At 50.3% G+C, this 22315-nt stretch overlaps 1 protein-coding gene across 4 annotated transcripts in view; it reads right to left on the bottom strand.

Annotated features, from left to right (window-relative positions):
• Window positions 1-22315, bottom strand: part of PARP9 (poly(ADP-ribose) polymerase family member 9) — a 51887-nt gene that overhangs the window by 10030 nt on the left and 19542 nt on the right. For all 4 annotated transcript variants that reach the window (XM_083154321.1, XM_083154320.1, XM_083154322.1 and 1 more), the window contains exons 7-8: window positions 21506-21648; window positions 14584-14758 (exon numbers count right to left, since the gene is read on the bottom strand). In XM_083154321.1, coding sequence (XP_083010447.1) covers window positions 14584-14758; window positions 21506-21648 — 318 coding nt within the window. The remainder of the gene's footprint in view (window positions 1-14583; window positions 14759-21505; window positions 21649-22315) is intronic.

Below are 22315 nucleotides of genomic sequence, written 5' to 3'. Positions count from 1 at the left end.
TCCACCGCAGGTGGTACTTCCACTCGCTTACGGCCTTCAGGCAGTAGTGGATAATTTTGCAAAAACATCTTAGAGGTCTGAAAGCGCTTATCTGGATGCTTCCAGGCCTCTGTAACATGATCATCCAACTCTTCCTCTGTAGGGAAGCTTGGAGACATTTTTAGTTTTTTTCCAAAAAGGAAAGGACGAGAGGGAGTGTCCACTCCATCCGTCACATTACAAGCGACCTTGATCATGTCCATCAGGTCTTCAATCCCCTGGGAGGGTTGAGCCGGAGTGTCATAGGTTTCCAGTACATCCTGCATATCGTCCCCAGGGGGCGCAAGGTCACCCTCTTCTAAGTCTGGCATATCGTCAGAATTAGGGGAGTCCACATATAGTGGAGAGGCCCTCCTCCTTTGTAAAAGGGGGGGGGGGAGCTGTTTTTTTTTTTAATTGTGTAATTTTTTTATTGCATAAAAAAAAAAGTACATTAAGCACGAGCATACATTGGTACAATAGAATATTGATGTCTGTTTAACACAATAATAATAAAACATCTCATTTACATTAGACATTTCTTGCGTGTTTCTTCTATGGTTTAGCTGAAAGATTGAGTGTTTATACAATGTATTCTTATCACTCGTGCTTTGCCTATAAATTCCAAATTATTAATTTTTAAACTTTATATCTAACTAGCTAAACTGCTTTTAGATGGAAAAAAAAAAAAAAAAAGAGGAAAGAAAAAGGTAGGAGAAGGAGAAGAGAAAAAGGAAGAAAGAGAAAATAGACAATAGAGAGAGAGAGGAGAGAGAGAGTAAAATATACTATAAAGAGAACGAGCAAAAATCTTAGGATAATACCGTGCAAATGGCAGTTGTGCGCTTGTCATAATTAAAAGGTATGTGTAGACAAGGGCGAACGGAGGTGCTAAGTCCTCCTAGTACTTGGTACTCCAATAGTCAGCTTTGTCAATTAATTCAGCCATTGTTGAGGGTGTGTTGGATATCGGTGGCTGTAGCAAATCTAGAGGACGTCCATCTGCTCCACTTATTCAGATATGCGGTGAGAGAGCCCCTAGATCTGTAAGTGAACCTCTCGTGCCCGGAGACCTCATTCACCAAGGCTCTCCAGTTGTAGATGTTTGGACATGTAACGTCGAACCACTTCCTGGCAATAAGGACCTTGGCCAGGGTTGTTAGACAAAGGACATATTTATATATTGCGGGCGATAGATTCTCTTCAAGGTCAAGGGCAAACATACAGTATTTGGGGTCGAAGGCTGGGATAGATGGTTCAGTGATACCTATATCTGTCCAAACCGCTTCCCAGAATGCATATATCTGTGGGCAGGACCAGAGCATGTGCCAGAAGTCAGCCATGGGTGAGGTACATCTAGGGCACATGTCATCTGATCTAAGCCCTGCTCTAAACATAGATACAGGGGAGCGGTATGCTCTATGTAACACATAAAATGAGATTTGTTGGTATCTCATACACGGAGTGGTATATTTGACTGAGCTAAGAATCTGTAGCCATTGCTCATCTTCTAAGGTTCCTATATTGGGTTCCCACTTAGCTTTTAGGGAGTCCAGACTGTCACACTCTATTTGGCCGATAAGGTAGCTGTATATGGTGGACACTTGGCCCTTTGCAGCCAAATTGTTAAGAAGGGTCTTGACTGGGGATGTAAAGGTGAGAGGGGGGGTATTACCAAACTGGGCCTGAGCGGCATGTCTCAGCTGCAAGTATCGGAAGAAGAGCCTGCTTGACAGCTGGAATTCCTCAGACAGCTGCTGGAACGTTTTAATAGATCCCTCTGAAAACAACTGGGAGGCAGATTTTAAACCCACTCCCATCCAAAATCCCTCATATGAGAGTCTCCTAAATTCAGGATAAGTTCTGTTGTACCACAGAGGGGTCTCTACCTCCACGCCCCCCAGACCGCACATCTTATGTGTTTGTCGCCACACCATCAGTGCCTGTCGAAAAAGAGGAGAAATAGTAGGAGTGAGAGGACAGGAGAGAAGGAATTGGATTGGGGAAAGGCGGGACCCCACACACTCGGCATAGGCGCACTCAAAGGTAGACCCACATCGTCCCAAGATCCAGTCCGAGAGGTGCGCTAGTTGGGCTGCTATGTAGTATGCTTGGATATTCGGAAGGCCTAGGCCTCCATCCATTCTTGATTTAGTTAGTGTTCTAAATGCAATTCTAGGTGGTCTATTCCCCCAAATAAAAGATGAGATTAGGCTATTTATACTCATGAAGGTGTGTTTAGGTATATAAACCGGGGAGTGTTGTAACAAGTATAGATACTTGGGGAGTATTGTCATTTTGATGAGATTTACTCGCCCCATAACTATGAGGGGGAGTTTCTTCCATTGATGAATACGTCTTTTGAGTTCAGTGGTAACCGGGTCAATATTAAGTGTTCTGAAGTCAGTCACCCTAGGGGTTACCCAGACCCCCAGATACTTGAATTTTAAGACCCACTGCAAGGGGGAGGAGGAAATCAGTTCATTTGGAATTATGCCTGAAATAGGAAGGATGCTTGATTTCCCCCAATTTATCAGGAGGCCCGAGAACGCCCCAAATGTCTCTACAATTTCCAACATAGCCTGTAGGGAGGTTTCAGCATCATTAAGGAAGAGAAGGGTATCATCTGCATATAAGGCGACCACATCTGTCTGTCCCCCCAGGGGGATACCTTTAACTAGTGGGGATGTACGAAGCAATATAGCCAATGGCTCTATAGCTAGGGCAAAGAGGGTGGGGGACAAAGGGCATCCCTGCCTAGTCCCTCTGTGAAGTGTAAATGCCGATGTCACGAACCCATTGACCAACATACGGGCCTTTGGGGAGGAATAAAGGAGACGAACCCAGTTGATAAAAACCGGGCCAAAGGCAAACCGCTGCAGGACCTCCCATAGATAACCCCATTCAACGGAGTCAAAGGCTTTGGCCGCATCGAGTGACACGACCACCGCCCCCTCCCCGCATTTCGTACCTCCCTGCAAATGACAAAAAAGCCGCCTAAGATTTCGGGTTGTGGACCGCCCAGGCATAAAGCCCGATTGGTCTTCGTGTATCACCGTGGTGATCACTGCGTTTAGTCTAGTTGCTAGAATTTTTGCTAGTATCTTTACATCTGTTTGGAGGAGTGAGATTGGGCGGTAGGAATCTGGGAGGGTAGGGTCTTTTCCAGGTTTTGGGATCACCACTATTATTGCCTCTGACATAGATGGGGGGAGACCGCCATGGCGTGTAAGATCATTATATAGCTGGAGGAGATAAGGGATGAAGTATTCCTTGTGTTTTTTATAAACCTCTATCGGGATGCCGTCGCTGCCGGGGGACTTCTTATTTGGGAAGGAGGCAATAGCTGCCTCAACCTCCGAGGCTGTAATATCCGCTTCTAAAAGATCTATAGAGTTCTGGGAAAGGGTGGGAATTGGGATCTGTGAGAGATATTGGGTTAGTTGGCTCGAGGTGTATGTCGCCCGGGACAAGTACAGTGAAGAATAGAAGGACAGGAAGGCTTGGGCGATATCAGGGGTAGTGAAGTGTTCCATACCCCGGGGGTCGCAGATTTTTTGGACAGAGTTCATTGTCCTGTCATCTCGGGCCAGATATGCCAAGTAGGTGCCACTTACATCTGACTGAGAGTATCTGGCATGCGATGAGAAAAGGAGAGTGCGCTTGGATTTATCTAGTAAATGGTCAGTCCATGCCTTACGTGCCCTATCCCATCTCTCCCTATCCCCGAGTTGTCCTGACTCTAAATATGTAGCCTCACTCTGGGAGCATAATTTCTCCAGCTTCACTTCCTCCGCCCTACTGGCTTTTTTAATGGCTGCTACATTTTTTATAAGGGATCCCCGCATAACAGCTTTAAATGTGTCGTGTCGTATACCAGGGTCTGTACAGGAGACATTATTCTCCTGGAAATCCCTCCACTCCCCGACCAGTCTCTCATCATCCGTCATAAGGGTAAGCCAAAAGGGGTTCAGTCTCCAAGTAGCAGCTCCCTTTGGTGGCATAAGATCCAGGGTGATCACTATAGGAGAGTGATCTGATATCCCTCTTTGTAAATATTCTGTCGCTATCAGCTTATGTGTAAGGTCTGGAGAGATAAGTGCCAAGTCTATTCTGGAGAATGCCTGGTGCCCCGCTGAATAGCAGGAGAATTGTATTTGCTTTGGGTGTCCATATCTCCAAGCATCAACTAGGTTGAGTTCGTGAAGGAGTTTTGCAAATGGGGTAGGGGAGGGAGCAAAGGGAAGCACAGGGCGCCCCGGGCCCGATAGTTTGTCCAAATATTTATCTAAGATGTTATTAAAGTCTCCTATGCAGACAATTGGGGCTGACGGGAAAGAGGCCAAAAAGGTTACCGCCTTCCTGAGCACCTCATTGCTGTAAGGGGGGGGGATATATACAGCAAGTATGTTCAAAAGGGTGTGGTTTATGTGTGCCCTGAGGAAAATGTATCTACCATATTGGTCTATTTGATGGTGAGTGAGGTGAAAGTTAATACTTTTCTTGACCAAGATAGAGACGCCTCTAGCATTGGACGAAAAAGTGGAGTGAAACATGTGGCCCACCCAGGGTTTTTTGAGGGCCATGGTTCTAGTTCCTATCAAGTGGGTCTCTGATAGGCACACTATGTCTGCCCCGTGTTTTTTAATCTCTGAGAGGACCAAGGAACGCTTGATGCGGTCATTAAGTCCACGGACGTTCCAGCCGAGTATGCGGAGCCCCGCTAAAGGTTGAGCCTGTGACATTTATATCTTGGAGCAGATGGGATAAAGGGAGAAAGAAAGACATGAGTATTAGCTAGAAGGGAAGAAGAGTTTTTTCGGGCCAATGGGATATGGAAGGGTAAATACACCCATAGTCCAGGTCCCTTTGCTTTGAGTACCATTAATGCTAGAGTATCTTTTGTATAGGTCATCCACCCCCGACGTCCACACCTATACACATATTCACCTTTGCAAGCACATCTTAGTAAACATATATAAATTGCCATTTTACATTTTAAATTATATAGTAGAAAAAAGAAAAAGAGAGAGAAAAGGAAGAAGAGAAAAAATGTACGGAAAAAAGAAAAAAAAAAAAAAAACCCCAACATCCTAGCCCACCCTGTATACCTGTCTAACATTAGATATACTTTGGATCCCTAGTAACCTAAACAATTAACCTAACTAACAAATAACTATAGAGAAGGAAGAAAAAAAAGAAAACCCTTGGGGTATATAGGCCAACAGTCGCCTATCTGTTAACTATTTCCTGGCATTAAGCTCCATTTGGGAACATGTTTCCTGTATAAGGATTAACTTTAGACACAAAAAAAAAAATTAAATATCCTGAGTTGCTTACATAAAACACAATTAAGCATTAATATGACAAAAGTCCACCTTTTAGAGAAAACAGAACATTTATGCTCACGCGTATAAGGACAGTCAGGGTGTTATGGCCTGCGATCAAGCCAGTGTTCAGCCTCTTGCGGTGTATTAAAGAAGTGGGAGTCTCCGTCCAACACAACCCGCAGCCGCGCCGGGAAGAGCATGGAGTACTGGATCTGGCGATCTCGGAGTTTTCTCTTGACCTGGAGGAACTGGGCCCTTGTCTTCTGGATGTCCGCGGCGAAGTCTGGATACGCTGCCACAACTTGGTTATCGAACTTTAGGGGACCCTGTACACGAGCAAGACGGAGGACTGCATCCCTGTCTCTGTAGTGCAAGAATCGGGCAATGAATGTACATGGGGGTGCACCCGGAGGTGGGGCCCTAGCAGGGAGGCGATGGGCCCTTTCGACCGCGAAGTGCTGGCTAAAATCTCCATCTGGAAACAGGTCCCGGAGCCACCTCTCTAGGAACTTCTCAGGAGCAGAGCCCTCTGCTCTCTCCGGGAGGCCCACAAAGCGTACATTGTTGCGACGCAGCCGCCCCTCCATATCTGAGAGCTTAGACTTGACAGCTGACATCTGTGTAGTTAGGTCAGCGACCGCGGTCTTAAGGGGATTGGTTGTATCTTCCAAGTCAGATATACGATGTTCCGCTTCTCCCACTCTCTCTCTCATCTTTTGCATATCATGACGAATGAGGGAGATGTCCGACTGCACCTGGCCGATCTTATCGGTGACCCTCTGCTCAGACGCCGAAATGGCAAGCAGGATTTGTTGCGTAGATTGGGCAGGATTTTCAGAAGACGGTTGCTCATCTTCCGCCTGCGGAGGCGGAGGAGGGTTGGGGGTCTGGGGAGGCTGCGTTGATGATGAGGCTTGGGAGGGACGGGCATATTTTTCCAGTTTAGCAGCAGCTGCTGCGGCAGTAGATTTCCCCATTACTGCTGGGATATCTGGATCTTGGAGTGTAATTTCTTAGAAGACCAGCAGGGGGAGCAGGGTGTGTAGGAGGTTGGGAATATCCTGTGCCTCCAAAATGGCTCCTCTTGAGAGAGAAAAAAAAAAAAAAAAAAATGGGAAGAGTAAAAAAAAAGGAGAAGGGGGCCAGGGGTATCAGGTTCAGTCCCAGGTGTATAGTGGGTTGAGGGCTGGAGTGTATGCAGGGCTTCCAGATACAGAGAAGTGTCCAGGTCTACAGCTTGGTAGCAGTATCAAGTCTGGAGGCTAGGGCAGGGCGTTGTGCAGGTTTTAAGCCCAAGGAGGGGATCTGGGATGAGGGCTGGGGGGAGGCTGCCACCTCCGTGCTCTACCCCGCTCTTTCCCCTCGCCTCCCCTGATATTGAGGTGACGCTGGGAGGCTTATCTAATTCTCCCCCACCTCTCCCAGGGAGCCGCCGCCTCCCGCAGGGTGTTATTCCGGTGGCGGCTAGCTCCCACGTCCAGCCGGCCGCTCCAAGCTGTACACGCTGAGCGGGGGGACGGAGCTGCAGCCGCACGCGATACCCGCTCGCCGGGTTCCGTGCAGAGCTGTCAGGCGGGGAGACGGAACAAGCCTTACCCTGCTGCCGCTGGCGTCTGGAGGCGAGGAGGGTCTCGTCGCGGGCGGCGGGAGCGTGGTGAGGAAGGAGGCAAGATGGCGGGTCCTCCTCGCAGTGAGCGTCCGGGAGCTGCGCTCAGATCAGGTGAAGGGGTGTTTTCAGAGCCTCAGGATTGGCACAAAAGTGTCTCTGTGCAGCGGTGGGGCTTTGAGCTTGGCTTGGGGGCAACTCAGGAATATTTAGGGTGCAGGAAACAAGGATTTTTGGGAGGATTTCTGGGGAGCTCACGGAGTCAGCTTGTGCTCACATGCCCGGCCAAGCCACGCCCCCCGGGGGGGAGCTGTTTTGAGGAGGAAGGGTGTGCTTGCCCTGGAGCCAAGGCCTTAGTGAGGCTCTGGACCGCAGAGGCTAAATCACTCTGCTGGCTCCTGGAGGCCTCTCTATCTCTCTGAGACTGAGAGAGCTCAGAGGATAAGCGTGTCATGACATCGGTTAGCTGTGCAGCCCAAAATGGGGTGTCCCCTGGGGGCTGTGACACAGAGGGACTCACAGCACGTTTATCACAGTGCAGAACCTCTGGAGAGGAAGGAGTAAACTTAGAGTTACATGTTTTACAAGTAATTCTCTTGGAGCTTCCCCCAGCCATATTGTACAATATGCACAGTACACTGTAGCACACAGAAACTACACACTACCACACACCCAAGGGAGAGTAGGTATAGGAGACCCAGCAAGAAAACTGGAAGGGGGAGACAGTGAAGGGGTGAAGCTGCCACAGGGTATAAACAGTATATATACAGGAAGCGCTATAGCCCTCAGTTTTGTACAGCCCAACTGCCTTCCCTAAGCTCTAAACCCCCCACTGTAACTCACAGTACCGGGTACAGCAGTAGCAGGAAGGTCACCTAGAGAAACTAAGTGTGCATGCAGCTTTTGGTGGAGCGTGCAGCGGCACAGGAAGAGCCTCCAGCAGCGTGGTATTCAGCGTTGAAGATAGCGGCCACACGTATGATGCCCTGGGGATAGCCGGGCCTTCTGGGAGTACCGCGCGGTAGCTCCGCCCCCTGCCCGGCAGTTCTCGTTCTAAGTGGCGCCAGGTTTAAAAACCCTCTGCTACGTCGCCTTGTGAAAGACCCTGACCACCGCCGCTAACAGCGGGGCATGGAATACTCACCCGCTGCAACCTGCCGTCGGCGGTCTGGCTGGGGGAGGGTCGCGGCGCAGCAGCCAGCTCCCTCCGGCAGGCTCCCTCGTAGCAGGCAGATAGTGCAGCAACTATCTGCCTGTTCATCTGCGTTGAAAAACAAAAAGGGATTTTTGTAAGAACGTACCGTTCGAATCCCTTTCTCTGATATGGTCCTGGTGACATAGCTCAACATTGGGATGTAGGAGGGTCCGTAGGAGTCAGGCACCTATCCTAAAGCTTTTGGAGGGTAGGCTCCTCCCTTCTGCATCCCAGACTCCTCAGTTCAATCTTTCAAAGCCAATGGAATACATTAACTCAGTACAAACGCCTGCACATATTATATGCACAATTTCAAAATAACTTTTAACCATATATAACATGAAACATCATGAACCTGGCATACTTACTGAGCATAAGGGAGGGATTGCTGTGTCACCAGGACCATATCAGAGAAAGGGATTCGAACGGTAAGTTCTTATAAAAATCCCTTTTTCTCTTTCAATGGTCCTGGTGACACAGCTCAACATTGGGACGTTCCAGAGCCGGTCCTTTGGGTGGTTACGCTCAGGTCTGCAGTCTCAGTCTTCCTGACACTCTTTACTCTGTCCACATAAATGCGCAAGGCGCGCACAACATCCAAATTCCTCAATTTGTCCCTTTTCCTTGAACCCTCTGGGGGTTGAAACACAGGTAGAACTATCTCCTGATTTAAATGAAAAGCAGAGACCACTTTTGGTAAAAATTGGGGTACTGTCCGAAGGACAGCCCTATCATCATGAAATATAAGGGAGACTTGCAGGACAATGCTCCCAACTCCGATACTCTCTTTGCTGACGCAACCGCCAACAAAAATACCAGCTTCCATGTAAGGAATTTAAGGTCAGCCGACCTCAATGGCTCAAAAGGCGCCTTTTGAAGACACTCCAGATCCAGAGATAAATCCCATGGAGCTACTGGTTGTTTGTAGGGAGGCTTCAAATCGAGAAACCCCCTGCAGGAAGGTCTGTACCTCCGGTAACAGTGCTATCCTTCTTTGAAAATAAATTGACAAGGCCGAGATCTGCACCTTGAGTGACTGAAGGCTTAACCCGGAGGAAAAGCCATCCTGCAAAAACTCCAGCAATTTAGCCAATCTAAATCGCGATGTGTGTGACTTCTGCCTTTCACACCACCTAATATAGGTCTTCCAGACTCTATAATAATTTGCAGAAGACACTGACTTCCTAGCTTTTATCATGGTGTAAACCACGGCCTCTGAGAACCCTTTGTTCTTCAAGATGGCGGTCTCAACAGCCAAGCCGTCAAATTTAGCCGAGCTGAATCCAGATGATTGAACGGCCCCTGGTTTAACTGGTCTGACCTCAGAGGTAGACGCCACGAGTCCACAGACAATCTCTGAAGCCTCGAGTACCAGGACCTCCTTGGCCAATCTGGGGCCACTAAAATCACCGGAATTGCCTGGGTCTGGATCTTTTTCAATACTCTCGCCAGCATTGGAACCGGCGGGAAAGTAGATTCCCCTCCAAGGGGATGGTCATAGCATCCACTGCTTCGGCTAGTGTATCTCTCGTCCTGGCATAGAACCTGGGCACCTGATGATTGAACCTTGATGCCATCAGGTCCACATCCGGAGTTCTCCACTTCAGTGTAATCTGAAGAAATACTTGTGGGTTCAGGCTCCATTCTCCTTCCAGCAGCTCCTCCCTGCTCAGGAAGTCGGCCTCTATATTCTCCACCCCTGGGATGAATATCGCTGACAACGCTGGAACATTCTGTTCCGCCCACAGGAAGATCCGGGAAACCTCCCACATAGCCAGTTTGCTGCGTGTGCCTCCCTGGTGATTCAGGTACGCCACAGCTGTGGCGTTGTCTGTCTGAATCCTTAAAGGAAGACCCTGTAATCTTTCTCCTGCCAGAAATATCACCTTACACACAGCCCGCAGTTCCAGGATATTGATCGGCAAGGCAGACTCCTCCGAGGTCCATAAGCCCTGCAGACGCAGGTCCAAGACCACTGCCCCCCAGCCCCTAAAACTGGCGTCGGTAGTGACTACCAGCCAGTTCCAGGACTGCAGAGACCGACCCCACTGAAGGGAATCCACCTCCATCCACCATTTCAGGAAAGACCGAGTTTCTGGAGACAACACTATGTGCTCTGACTCCATGGTCTGAGTATTCCCCGACCAAGATGTCAGGATGTTCCACTGGAACACTCGAGAGTGGAACCTGGCGAACTGTAACGTCTCGAAAGAGGCCACCATCTTCCCCAACAGCTTGAGACACCTCCAAACTGATGTGCTCTGAGACCCGAGGATCTCCTGGACCAAGGCAGCCAGGTCCCTGGCCTTTGCCTCTGGTAGGAATACCCGATGTAGGTGGGTATCCAGAACAACTCCCAGGAACTGGAGTCTCTGTGACGGCACCAACTGAGACTTTTGTAAATTTAAAAGCCAACCGTGAGCCTGCAAAAACCCGATGGCTTCTGCCAAGTGACTCTTTAACTTTTCCTCCGACTCTGCTTTGAACAGCAGGTCGTCCAAATACGGAATCACAGTGATTCCCTTCAGCCGAAGCACTGCCGCCATTACTGACATTATCTTGGTGAATACCCTTGGTGCTGTAGCCAGACCGAAAAGCAACGCCTGGAATTGTAAATGTAGGTCTCCTATCGCAAAGCCTGATGTTCTGGATGGATAGGTACATGAAGGTATGCGTCCTGGACATCCATGGACGCCAAAAATTCTCCCTGGTCCAGGCTTAGCAGCACAGACCGTAGAGACTCCATTTTGAAATGGTCTACCCACAGATGGATATTTAATGACTTTAAATTTAGGATCGGTCTGAAAGACCCGTCTGGTTTGGGCACCAAAAACAGAGTGGAATAAAAGCCTTTTTTCCACTCCGCTCAGGGGACCGGGACCACCACACCTTTCTCTAAAAGAGATTGAGCCGCTCCCAAGAGAGCCGCACGGAGCCGAGCCTCCTTTGGTAGTGGTGTAGGAATGAATCTTCTCGGAGGAAGACCTTTGAAGGGAATTCTGTAACCCTGGGATATAATGTCTAATACCCAGGAAACCCGGTCTAACAATGCCCACGCGTCCCTGAACCGTGTCAGACGCCCCCCACCTTGACCACCGCCGGGCAAATCCCCCGTTAGTCATGCAGAGGGCTTGTCCTCTCCTTTGGTGCTTGGTTTCTTATGAAAGGAACCGAACTTAGACTTTGGGGCCTTGCCCCTGGAGGACTGAAACTTTCCCCTAAAGGACTGTCCTCGAAAGGACGCACCTCCTCTAGGGGAGGGCCGAAAGGACGGCCTAAAAGCAGAAAACCTTGATGTCTGCTTGGCTGCAGGAGCCGGCAGGAAGGTACTTTTGCCTCCCGTGGCCTGCTTAATAATCTCTTCCAATTCTGAACCAAACAACAGCTTTCCCTTAAAAGCTAATGCCTCTAAGGCCTTCTTAGACTCGTTATCCGCCTCCCAGGCTTTAAGCCAGAGTACTCTCCTGGCATTGACGGACACTGTGGAAACTCTGGCAGCCATTTTGAGACCTTCCTCCTCAGCCTCAAGCACATACTCTGCAGCTGCTTTAAGCTTCTCCGCGAATAACAACACACAAGGATCAGCATGTAAAATAGTGCACAGGTCATTAGCCCACACAATCATGGCCTTAGAGACCCAGGCTTAAGCTATAAGAGGGCGAAGTGTGTAGCCCACCCCTTCAAAAATTGCCTTGAGGTTACCCTCCAGCTTCTTATCTACGGGGTCCTTAAAGGCTGCCCCCCCCCCCCCCTGAACTGGTAGCACAGTGGCTTTTGAAAATCGTGCCACAGAAGCATCTACCACTGGAACTTTCTCCCAGAGGTCTGCATGAGCCTCAGGCATGGGGTATAGACTTAAAAATCTCTTTGGCATCTGCAGCCTTTTATCGGGCGTTTTCCAAGCCCCTTCCAATAAATCCTGTAAACCTCCATCTGCAGGGAAGGTAACAGCTTCCTTACGCTGCCGTTTAAACACACCTTTTGCAGGAGTTTTATCCTCCACAGACAAATTCAAAGCCTGTTTTACAGCAGTAATCAAATCCTCCACCCCTGCGGCCGAGGAATCCTCAGAATCATCACCCTGCTCCCAGGGAATGTCTGTATACTCTCCTTCCTCATCAGCAACAAGCAATGGCACTGAGTAAGACCTTTTAGGGGTCCCCACAGCATCAACATCCATTTTGTCTAGCAATTCATTAAACCTGCTAATCCCCTTAGCAGTATCCTGCATGACCTGAAGGAAGCCAGGATCTGCCTGGGTCAGAGGCAAGGAGCCAGAGGACTGCTGAGATGATGACATAGGTCTCTGGGAATCTACCAAGACATCACTCTGTCTGTCCAGCAATTGCACTAAAGCATTCACCGGCCTGCCCAGGGCACTGGCCCACGCAGGCTCCAATTGCTCTACCCTCTGGGGTTCACTCCCCATGGGTCTCACAGCAGCGCAAGTAATACATCTGCTCAGGGACAAATTTCAGTGTACAAACACTACAAGCGCTCAATGTAATAAGGGCTCCCTCCCCCAAAACCACAGACTGTTGCTCAGACATGATGTAAAGTAACACAGTCCCAGCACATTCACTGTACAGGCGTTTAATACAGAGCCAATGTACTCAGTCACTTATCTGTCTGATGGTTTCAAATGTGGGGAAAACGATGCCCAGGAAATCCAAACACTCTGCTAGGATCTGTCAGCCAGCTCAGCTCCGCTGCAAGCGTTCCGAATGGCGCCAAAACAGAGTGAGGGAAGAGACCAAGTCCCTGCTGCTGCGGGGTCCATGACTCTTGGCGCTAACCACCCCCAGACAGCCACTCCCATTGCAGGATCTCCTAGTTCCAGTATCTCCCCCTCAGCTGGGGACCACTTGGAACATGCCTGTAACACACTGCTGTCCTCTCATATAGGAGCTCAGTGTGTAAGCTCCGCAGAAAATGGCCGCCGCCATCACGGAGCGCCTGTCCCCCATGATCCCCACCTAGCGTGAAGCCGGTTTCAGAGCGCTGCAGAGCCCAGGCAGCTTCTTAAAAGAAGCTGAAAGCGCTGCACAGGGAGGCCAGACAGCGTCTCCCCTGTGCACGGTGAGCTGACAGGACGCGCTTCTGTCAGCTCCTGCTGCGCTGTCAGTGTGAGGATTCAGTGAGAATCCTTACACTGTGCCTACCTAGCTAGTGTAAAAGTTAATAAAATAATAAAAACCTAACTAACTCCTTCGGCTGCTCCGGCAGCCCTTTAGAATAGCACCCACTCCAGTGGGCACCTAACACGAACTGAGGAGTCTGGGATGCAGAAGCGAGGAGCCTACCCTCCAAAAGCTTTAGGATAGGTGCCTGGCTCCTACGGACCCTCCTACATCCCAATGTTGAGCTGTGTCACCAGGACCATTGAAAGGGGGAAAAAAAAGTTTTTCTTTTAAAAATCAATGTATTGCTCAGAGTGAGCAAAAGTGTGTCCGCTCCCTTGCGAGCACAACTAAGACTGGCCTGAGAGGGGAAGTAGAAGGGAAGGAGCTAGCCACTCTAATCTTTTATTTAAAGTGCCCAAGCTCCTTGTGGTCGCCTTCTATTCCCCAGTGTAACTCCAGTGACACCTGCTGGATGAAGGAGAAAGATCTAATTGTAAGTTCTTCAGCCATGGAGTACATTCACAAGAGACAGAAACATTATTATTTATTATTACCACTTTCTTATATAGCGCACACATATTCCGCAGCGCGGTAAGAGAATACTTGAACACGCACATCAGTCCCTGCCCCAGTGGAGCTTACACTCTATATTCCCTACCATATGTACAAGCACCCACAGGGTTAATTTGTTATCAGCCAATTAACCTAGCAGTATATGTTTGGATTGTGGTAGGAAACCGGAGTACCCGGAGGAAACCCACGCAAGCACGGGGAAAATATACAAACTCTGCAGAGTTAGCGCCATGTTGGGGATCGAACCCATGACCGCAGTGCTGTGAGGCACTAATATGTGTGACCCATGACCTCAGCAGTAATACTAACCACTACACCGTCTAAATTGCCCTGACAACATACTCCACACAGTTAGGGGTGGGATCGAACCCATGACCTCAGTGCTGTGAGGCAGTAATATGTGTGACCCATGACCTTTTTATTTGCATGCTCAGCTATGATGCTGGTCCCATAAGCACATGTGCAGACCGCCCGTACACCGACCGCTTCATGACATATGGACTGTTCCCTTGAATGGCCGATATATGGCGTAGTACTTACCCAGCATAACTGTGGTTCTCTCACCAGAGGCCCAGACATAATCAGATATACATTTACTTCAGTTTGGACAAAGTATAATAATTCCCAAATAAAATGCTCTTATTGAGGCAGGAGCGGGACTTAAATCTACAAGTACCACTGAACACTTCCTTGACCTCCACCTGGTGGTACTAACATGGGCACACTGTTGGGACTCACCGGTTGGACTCACATACAGCTTTTGGAACCCAACATCACAAATCTGCTTGCGGAACTCTCTGTCCACCATCTGGTACAGGAGATGCGTGGTGGTGGCCTTCTTCAGCTTATTCTCTACGGCTTCCTTCTTGGACTCGAAAACCATCGACAAGAGCTGGTTTTGCACTTTTTCCATCTGCAAAATGAGATTAAATTACTCAGTGTCAAATTAGGACCCAGCATTTCAGGTAAGTAAGGTTTCAGTGTTAGGCTGCAGGGGAGGGAGGGTCAGGAATTAAAAGGTGGGGTAAGGGATAGGCTCTAGAGTGGGAGGAGCCTGTTGGGATCCTCTGCATAGGGATACTGATGTCAGCTGGCTTCCTAACTGCCGGGCACATCTATGTATGTATGTATGTATGTATGTATGTATGTATGTATGTATGCATGCATGTATGTATTTATTCCTTGCAATCAAAGGCGCACAGTCTTGCAGGTACATACAGGGCCGGATGCAGGGTAAATAAGGAGAGTTATGGTAGACCTACCTTTGTTAACTCCCTTTCCTTGAAGTCCATGGGGACCACAGGGGACATCGGGGTTGTAGGTGGATCCAGGGGGTCCGAGGCACCAATCAGCGCAGCTTTTAAAAATTTCCCAGGATGCCCGGGCCCTCTCCCCTACAGCCCCGCCTCCAGGCTCATCTAGCCAGTTTTAGTTACAAGCCGTAAGCAGGAAGCGGAGAGGAGAGAAGGATAGGACACATACCCATAGACACAGACATACATGAGCAAACATGGTCAGTACAGGTCACATTATACCACTTCAAGGAATCCCTCAGAAACAAATTAAAAGGGAGGGCGCCCTGTGGTCCCCATGGACTTCAAGGAAAGGGAGTTAACAAAGGTAGGTCTACCATAACTCTCCTTTTCCTTTTCAGGGTCCATGGGTCCCACAGGGGACATCGGGGATGTCACAAGCAGTATACTCACGGGTGGGAATTTGCCTGAGGGGTCAGAAGAACCCGACGCCCAAAGGAAGCATCCTGGGAGGCGAACGTGTCAAAAGCATAATATCGGGTGAAAGTATGGACAGATGACCACGTTGCAGCCCTGCACAGTTGTTCGGCAGAAGCGCCTCTGCTTGCTGCCCAAGACGGACCTACCGCCCTGGTAGAATGTGCTTTTAGAGACACAGGAATAGGTAACTTTGCCTGCTGATAGACCTGATGGATAACCATCCGAATCCAACGGGCAACGGTCTGCTTAGAAGCCGGCCAGCCCTTTTTGTGGAAACCGTACAACACGAATAGAGCGTCAGACTTCCTGACTGCCCTAGTGCGTTCCACATATATAGTCAGAGCCCTGACTACATCCAAAAGGCGTTCCTGTCGTGATAAGTTTTCTGATGCGAAGGCCGGAACCACAATTTCCTGGTTCATATGAAACCTAGAGACGACTTTAGGCAGGTGTGAAGGTTTCGTTCTCAGGACTGCCCTATCTGCATACAGGATAAGGAAGGGAGGTTTCCAGCACAGAGCGGAAAGATCGGAAACCCTCCTGGCTGATGATATTGCCAGAAGAAACACTGTCTTAAGTGTCAGCCACTTAAGGTCAACTGAACTTAACGGCTCAAAGGGAGGCTTAGCCAATGCCTGTAACACAAGGGTAAGGTCCCAAGGCATAGTAGGAGGGGTATACGGTGGTTGCACATGGAGTACCCCCTGAAAGAAAGTGTGTACATCTGGTAGAAGTGCGATCTTCCTCTGGAACCAAACAGACAGGGCTGACACCTGGACCTTTAGCGACGCCAGCCTTAGTCCCATATCTAGCCCTCTCTGCAGGAAAGCCAGGATCCTGGCTATTTTGAACACTTTGGGATTCTAGACGATGATGGTTTACGTGCCTGAATCATTGTCCTAGCCACGCTGGAAGAGAAACCCTTTTTCCTTAGTAAGGCAGTTTCAAGCGCCACGCCGTTAAAGACAGGCGGTGGGGATCTGGATGCAGACAGGGGCCCTGTGCCAACAGATCCTTCCGAGGTGGCAACGGAATGTGAGGCTGGTACGACATTTGTAGCAGGTCCACAAACCAAGGTCTGCGTGGCCAGAATGGGGCTATCAGAATGAGGTTCCCGCGTTCCACCTTGAATTTCCGGATGATCCGTGGGATCATATTGATGGGAGGGAACGCGTACGGGAGATGGAATTTCCAAGGGACCGTGAGGACGTCTGTGAAGTCGGCTAGAGGATCCTTTGTCCTGGAGCCGAACCTCTGCACTTTGCGGTTGTGCCTGGACGCCATGAGATCCACGTCCGGCACGCCCCATTCCTCTGTCAGAGAGGCAAAGACCTCCGGGTGGAGAGACCACTCCCCCGGATGGATGTCCTGACGGCTCAGGAAGTCCGCTTCCCAGTTCAGGACACCCGGGATAAAGACTGCTGAGAGTGCCAGGAGATTTTGCTCCGCCCACTGAAGAATCTTGAAACTTCCCGTAGGGCCGCCATGCTGCGGGTGCCCCCTTGGCGGTTTATGTACGCCACCGTCGTGGCGTTGTCTGACCTGATCTGTACTGGCCTGCCCTGGACCAGGTCCTTTGCTCCGAGCAGTGCATTGTACGCTGCCCTCAATTCCAGGACGTTTATGGACAATCTGGACTCCTGGGTTGACCAAACGCCTTGCAAGGACTGGGATTCTACTACCGCTCCCCAGCCCCGCAAGCTGGCGTCGGTTGTAAGGACTAACCATTCTGTGAACCAGAACGGTCGACCCGTCAACAGGTGCTGCGGAAGTAGCCACCACTGGAGGGACTCCCGAACTTCCTGAGACAGTTGGAAGAAGGTGGTCCTGATATGTTGGGTCTGACCGTCCCACTTCTTCAAAATGAGACTCTGAAGGGGGCGAGAGTGGAACTGGGCCCACTCGACCATGTCGAAAGTGGACACCATCTGACCGAGGATTTTCATCGCCCAATGAACCGAGACCCGAGGGCTGGAGAGGAATTTGAGAATGTGCTGGTGTAAGGCAGCACTCTTGTCTGCTGGGAGAAGGAGCCGGAGGGCCTTGGTATCCAGCAGAGCTCCCAGGTGCAGCATGCGCTGCGAGGGAAGCAGGGTGGACTTCTCCCAATTTAGGAGCCAACCGTGGTCCTGCAAGGTTGTGACTGTCGTTTGCAGGTGTGCCAGGAGGATGTCTGGCGACTTTGCGACTAGCAAGAGGTCGTCCAGGTAAGGGAACACTCGAATGCCCTGCTGGTGTAAGAGCGAGGCCATTACTGCCATAATCTTCGTGAAGATTCTTGGGGCAGTGGCCAGTCCAAAAGGCAGAGCCCTGAATTGAAAGTGCCTGTGTAGGATGGCAAACCTCAGGTACTTTTGGTGCGCTGGGAGGATGGGGACATGCAGGTACGCATCTCGGATGTCCAGGGACACCATGTAATCCCCCTCCTCCAGCGCCAGGATTATGGATCTTAACGTCTCCATTCTGAACTTGGACACCTTGACTGACTTGTTTAGCGCCTTTAAGTTCAGAATGGGTCTGAATGTCCCGTTTGGTTTTGGGACAAGAAAGAGAGTTGAATAAAACCCTTGTCCTCTCTGGTGTTGGGGTACGGGGACAATGACCAGAGACTTTAACAGGGACTGCAAGATCCTCTGCAGATGGTCTGCTTTTACCGGATCGTGTGGGAGGCCGGTGCAGAAGAATTTTTTGGGAGGTGTTCTTTTGAACGCAATGGAGTAGCCCCGAGAGACTACTTCCCTCACCCAGGCATCCTTTGTGGAGGACAGCCACTGGCTTGAGAAGAGGAGAAGCCTGCCCCCCACCTGAGGCTCCCCCGGCGGGGGTGCCAGGCCGTCATGCGGAAGGCTTGTCAGGCTTGTTTGGGGTCTGTCTTGCGGCCCATGCCTGCTTAGGTTTGGCCTTGGCGGGTTTACGGGAGGGGGAAGGTTTGGTGAAAGGTTGGCCTCTGGCCTTGCCCTGGGGACGAAAGGACCGAAAGGCAGGCCTAGACTTCTGAGGGAGGGCCGTTGGAAGGCACGCAGTCTTAGCTGCTGCCAAGGAGGCTACTATTTTATCTAGTTCCTCCCCGAAGAGAGTCTCACCCTTGAATGGTAGTAACTCCAGGGTCTTTTTGGACTCTAGGTCGACCTTCCAAGGTCGGAGCCAGATGATGCGGCGTGCTAGCACTGCACTGGCCGATGCCTTGGCTGCTAGAGTTCCAGCATCCGACATGGCGTCCATTATAAAGGCAGCTGCCTGTTTAATATGGAGAATGCACAGTTTAGCATCCTCTGATGCATCCTGTGCAAGCTCCTCCTCCAAGGTTTGAACCCACGGGAGAATGGCTTTGGCTGCCCAAGTGGCTGCTATTGTAGGCCTTTGAACAGCGCCTGAGTAAGAAAAGGTGGCCTTAAGAGCCTGTTCTAGGCGCCTGTCAGTCTGGTCCCCTAGGATTGACCCAGATGCGACGGGTAATACCGAGGGCTTTACCAGTCTTGCAACATGTGGGTCCACTGAAGGTGGTATCTCCCACGGCTTGCAATCCTCCGGTGGGAGGGGGTATTTGTTTAGAACCCTCCGTGGGATGCTGGTTTTCTTGCCCAGCTCCTGCCACTGATTTTTTCTAATTTCCGTGAGGTAATCGGAATGAGGGAACTGGGCCTTAAGGACCTTTTGTTTTTTAAACACATCCTTTGTCTTAGCGACAGGTTCAGGTTCAGGGTCATATAATAGGACCTCTTTAATAGCGTGTATCAAGGCAGCCACATCAGTCTGAGCCGCAGGAATATCCAGTGGCATGGGGTCATCCTGATCATCATTTAGATTGATATCATCAGGTGCATTATCAGCATCATCATCTCCCCCATCACCCCCATCATCAGTATCAGTGTCATCCCGTGTATCTGCCAGTAATGGCGGTAAAAAGGAACTACTGGGCTGTACAGCCTGGGGCAGCAGCTTTTGCATAGCAGCCGTAGTCTGCTGCAGGGTCTGCACCGTGGTCGACAGGGCATCCACCCAGGGTGGAGGGGGCTGGGCTATGGGGGGAGCCACAGCGGCGGGCAGGCGATCCACCAGGGTACCTAGTAACTGTTGGAACGCCGCCCATGGGGGTTGTTGAACTGTGGCAGAGGACTGCTCAGGGGACATGCAGTTGACACACAGGCCATCCCGAACAACATCCATATCAGACAGGCCTGCAGCACAGCCCTTGCAGGACAAGAGCTGAGGAGATTCTGTCTGCTGACGCCCTCTCTTAGACATGGTGACAACCACACTGACAAGGAGAGCTGACAGTGCGCAATAGGATAGATCCCTATAGGAAACCCTAGAGCGATATCAAGGAGTGCTGTGACCAATGAGGTATTGCCTCAAACACAGAAGTGAAAGGACAGATAACTGGACAGAAGTAATGAAATCTAGCACAAGTCACACACACTCTATAGCCAGAAAAAGACTACCTCACCCTGTGTCAACCGCTTGACTCTATGGAGAAAAGTGGGAATAAGGGTGGCTGTGAAAGAGGCTACTGAACCTGTAGGCGATTTCACAGGGGAGAAAGGTGCCCGCTCTCTGGAGGTGCTGATGAGAAATGGCTGCCGGCCGAGAGAGAGGGGGCGGGCACCATTTATACAGCCAATGGAACGGCAGATCTCGAGGAGAAATGGCGCCAAGGCTGGGGGAGGAGGTTGCAGACCAACGCCTCCCCCCTTGCTGGACTTCCCCCACCGGGATGTGAGATGTAATGGGGGCCCCCCCCCCCCAGTCTGCACTCGTCCCCGGTGGTCTAGTGGGGTCACGGGCCGTAGCCGGCACCCACGCCAGCTGCCGCGAGCGTCTCCCCCGCCAGCGCGGCATGACAGCGGTTTGTGCTCCAGGTGGAGCCTTACCTGTCCCTTTGATCCGGCCACGCCGTCCGGGGGAGAACGCTGGCGGTGCTAGGCGCCGCGTTCTCACCCCCGCCGAGGTCCTCCATGCCGCGTCAGGAGAAGGAGCCGGCGCCGGAAGGGTGATGCGGCTGTTCGCTCCGCCGTCAGTGACTGACAGCGGGCAACAGCCTCAGCCGCAAAGCGGCTTCTGCCGCTGAAGCGGCAGATTCAAAAAGTAAAAAAAAAAAAAAATTTAAGAGATAAAAATAAAAGCTTAGTGGGGTTACCTCAGTGAGGTAACCCCCGCTGAAATAAGGTGCTCCTGCTTCCTGCAGGCACCAAACAAAAACTGGCTAGATGAGCCTGGAGGCGGGGCTGTAGGGGAGAGGGCCCGGGCATCCTGGGAAATCTTTAAAAGCTGCGCTGATTGGTGCCTCGGACCCCCTGGATCCACCTACAACCCCGATGTCCCCTGTGGGACCCATGGACCCTGAAAAGGAAAATGGCTGCTTTTGCATGTCGCCCACATTTGTTCGACAGCTTTATTTTCACATTGCAATTTATGTTTCTGACCTTGCACCGTAGTTGCAGATAAGCCATGTTACATCTTTTATTACATGCGGCATTTTATTACAAGGCAGTAAATGTGTTGTTACACAGTATTACACCATTCCTGCTGTTGTTCCCTTATGCAGATTGTAACATTCCTGCCCTAATGGCAGATCCTGTGATGTGATCCTGAGGGATGTGTATGTTGTGTGCTAAAAGAGTTCAAAGCAGAAAGCGAAAGCAATTTTTGCAGGGACACTGATCTGTTTCAAGAGATAGGGACTGGGATGGAGAGTTTGTAGGCTAAAAACACAGCTCAAAGTGAAAGCAAAAACTGTCACAGCCCAAAGTGAAAGCACATTGCTGAAGCCGTCATTTTGATGTGCTTTAAACTAGTATGATATCATTATGACGAGCGGTCGGTTCTATCTGGTATGTATGATACTGTATTTACTTTATTGCTGAGCGTATTACACCAGTTTGCCCCTGTCCTTATCAGGAATCCGGCTGTAATATGAATGGGGTTACCTTCAGTAATGTGAGATTCGCTTTCCGGAACTCATTTCTCTGTTTTGGGAATTCCTGGCTGGATTCTTGCACCATCTCTATCACCGACAGCCATGCCCCAGGTTTAGGAGCCTTGGACCCACTATTTGAGACTACTCGTATACCTGTATAAAGTAAATATCACGTCTAAAAGTGCCCATACACTTATCTGATTTGGGCCAATTTCACCCGATCCCTACATATCAGGCTAAGAAATCGGACCAAATCGGATGAATTTGACATCCCCTCCGACCCGATGCACAGTTCGGTGCGCATTGGGTCGGACCCTACAGATTGAACCTGCTGCAATGCCATCAGCACAATATCAGACCCATCAGCGGCACATCGCGGGTGCTTTTTAGCACCCACGATGTGTTAGGTCCGATCCTAGGTGTGTGCCAGTGGTGAAGCACTCCTGGCACGCACCTATGTGCAGGGGCTGGCAGCGGTGGGCTCCGGCCAGATGGTAGCTGTGGTAAGCGGCAGGGCGCAAAGCAGCTGCTGATTTAAAAAAATATATTTTCAAAAGACTGGCCGGCCACTTATTGGCTGAGACAATTCTCTCACCCAATCAGATGGGAGGCAGCTGATTGCCTGAGACAGTTCTCTCAGCCAATAACCATCCGCCCGGTCTTTTGAAAGAAATTTTTTGAATTCAGCAGCTGCTTCGTGCACCGCCACTACCTGCAGCTACCAGCTGGCCGGACCATGCTGCTATGAACCGCCAGGCCGCTGCCCGCACCATGCTGCTGCTGCAACAGCACCCCAGGAGTTATTACATGCAATAAATCA

Source organism: Crinia signifera, chromosome 7, assembly GCF_055691185.1.
Source record: "Crinia signifera chromosome 7, ASM5569118v1, whole genome shotgun sequence".
Lineage (NCBI taxonomy): Eukaryota > Metazoa > Chordata > Amphibia > Anura > Myobatrachidae > Crinia > Crinia signifera.
The sequence above is the reverse complement of the archived record's forward strand: the minus strand, read 5'-3'. Positions and strand labels throughout refer to the sequence as shown.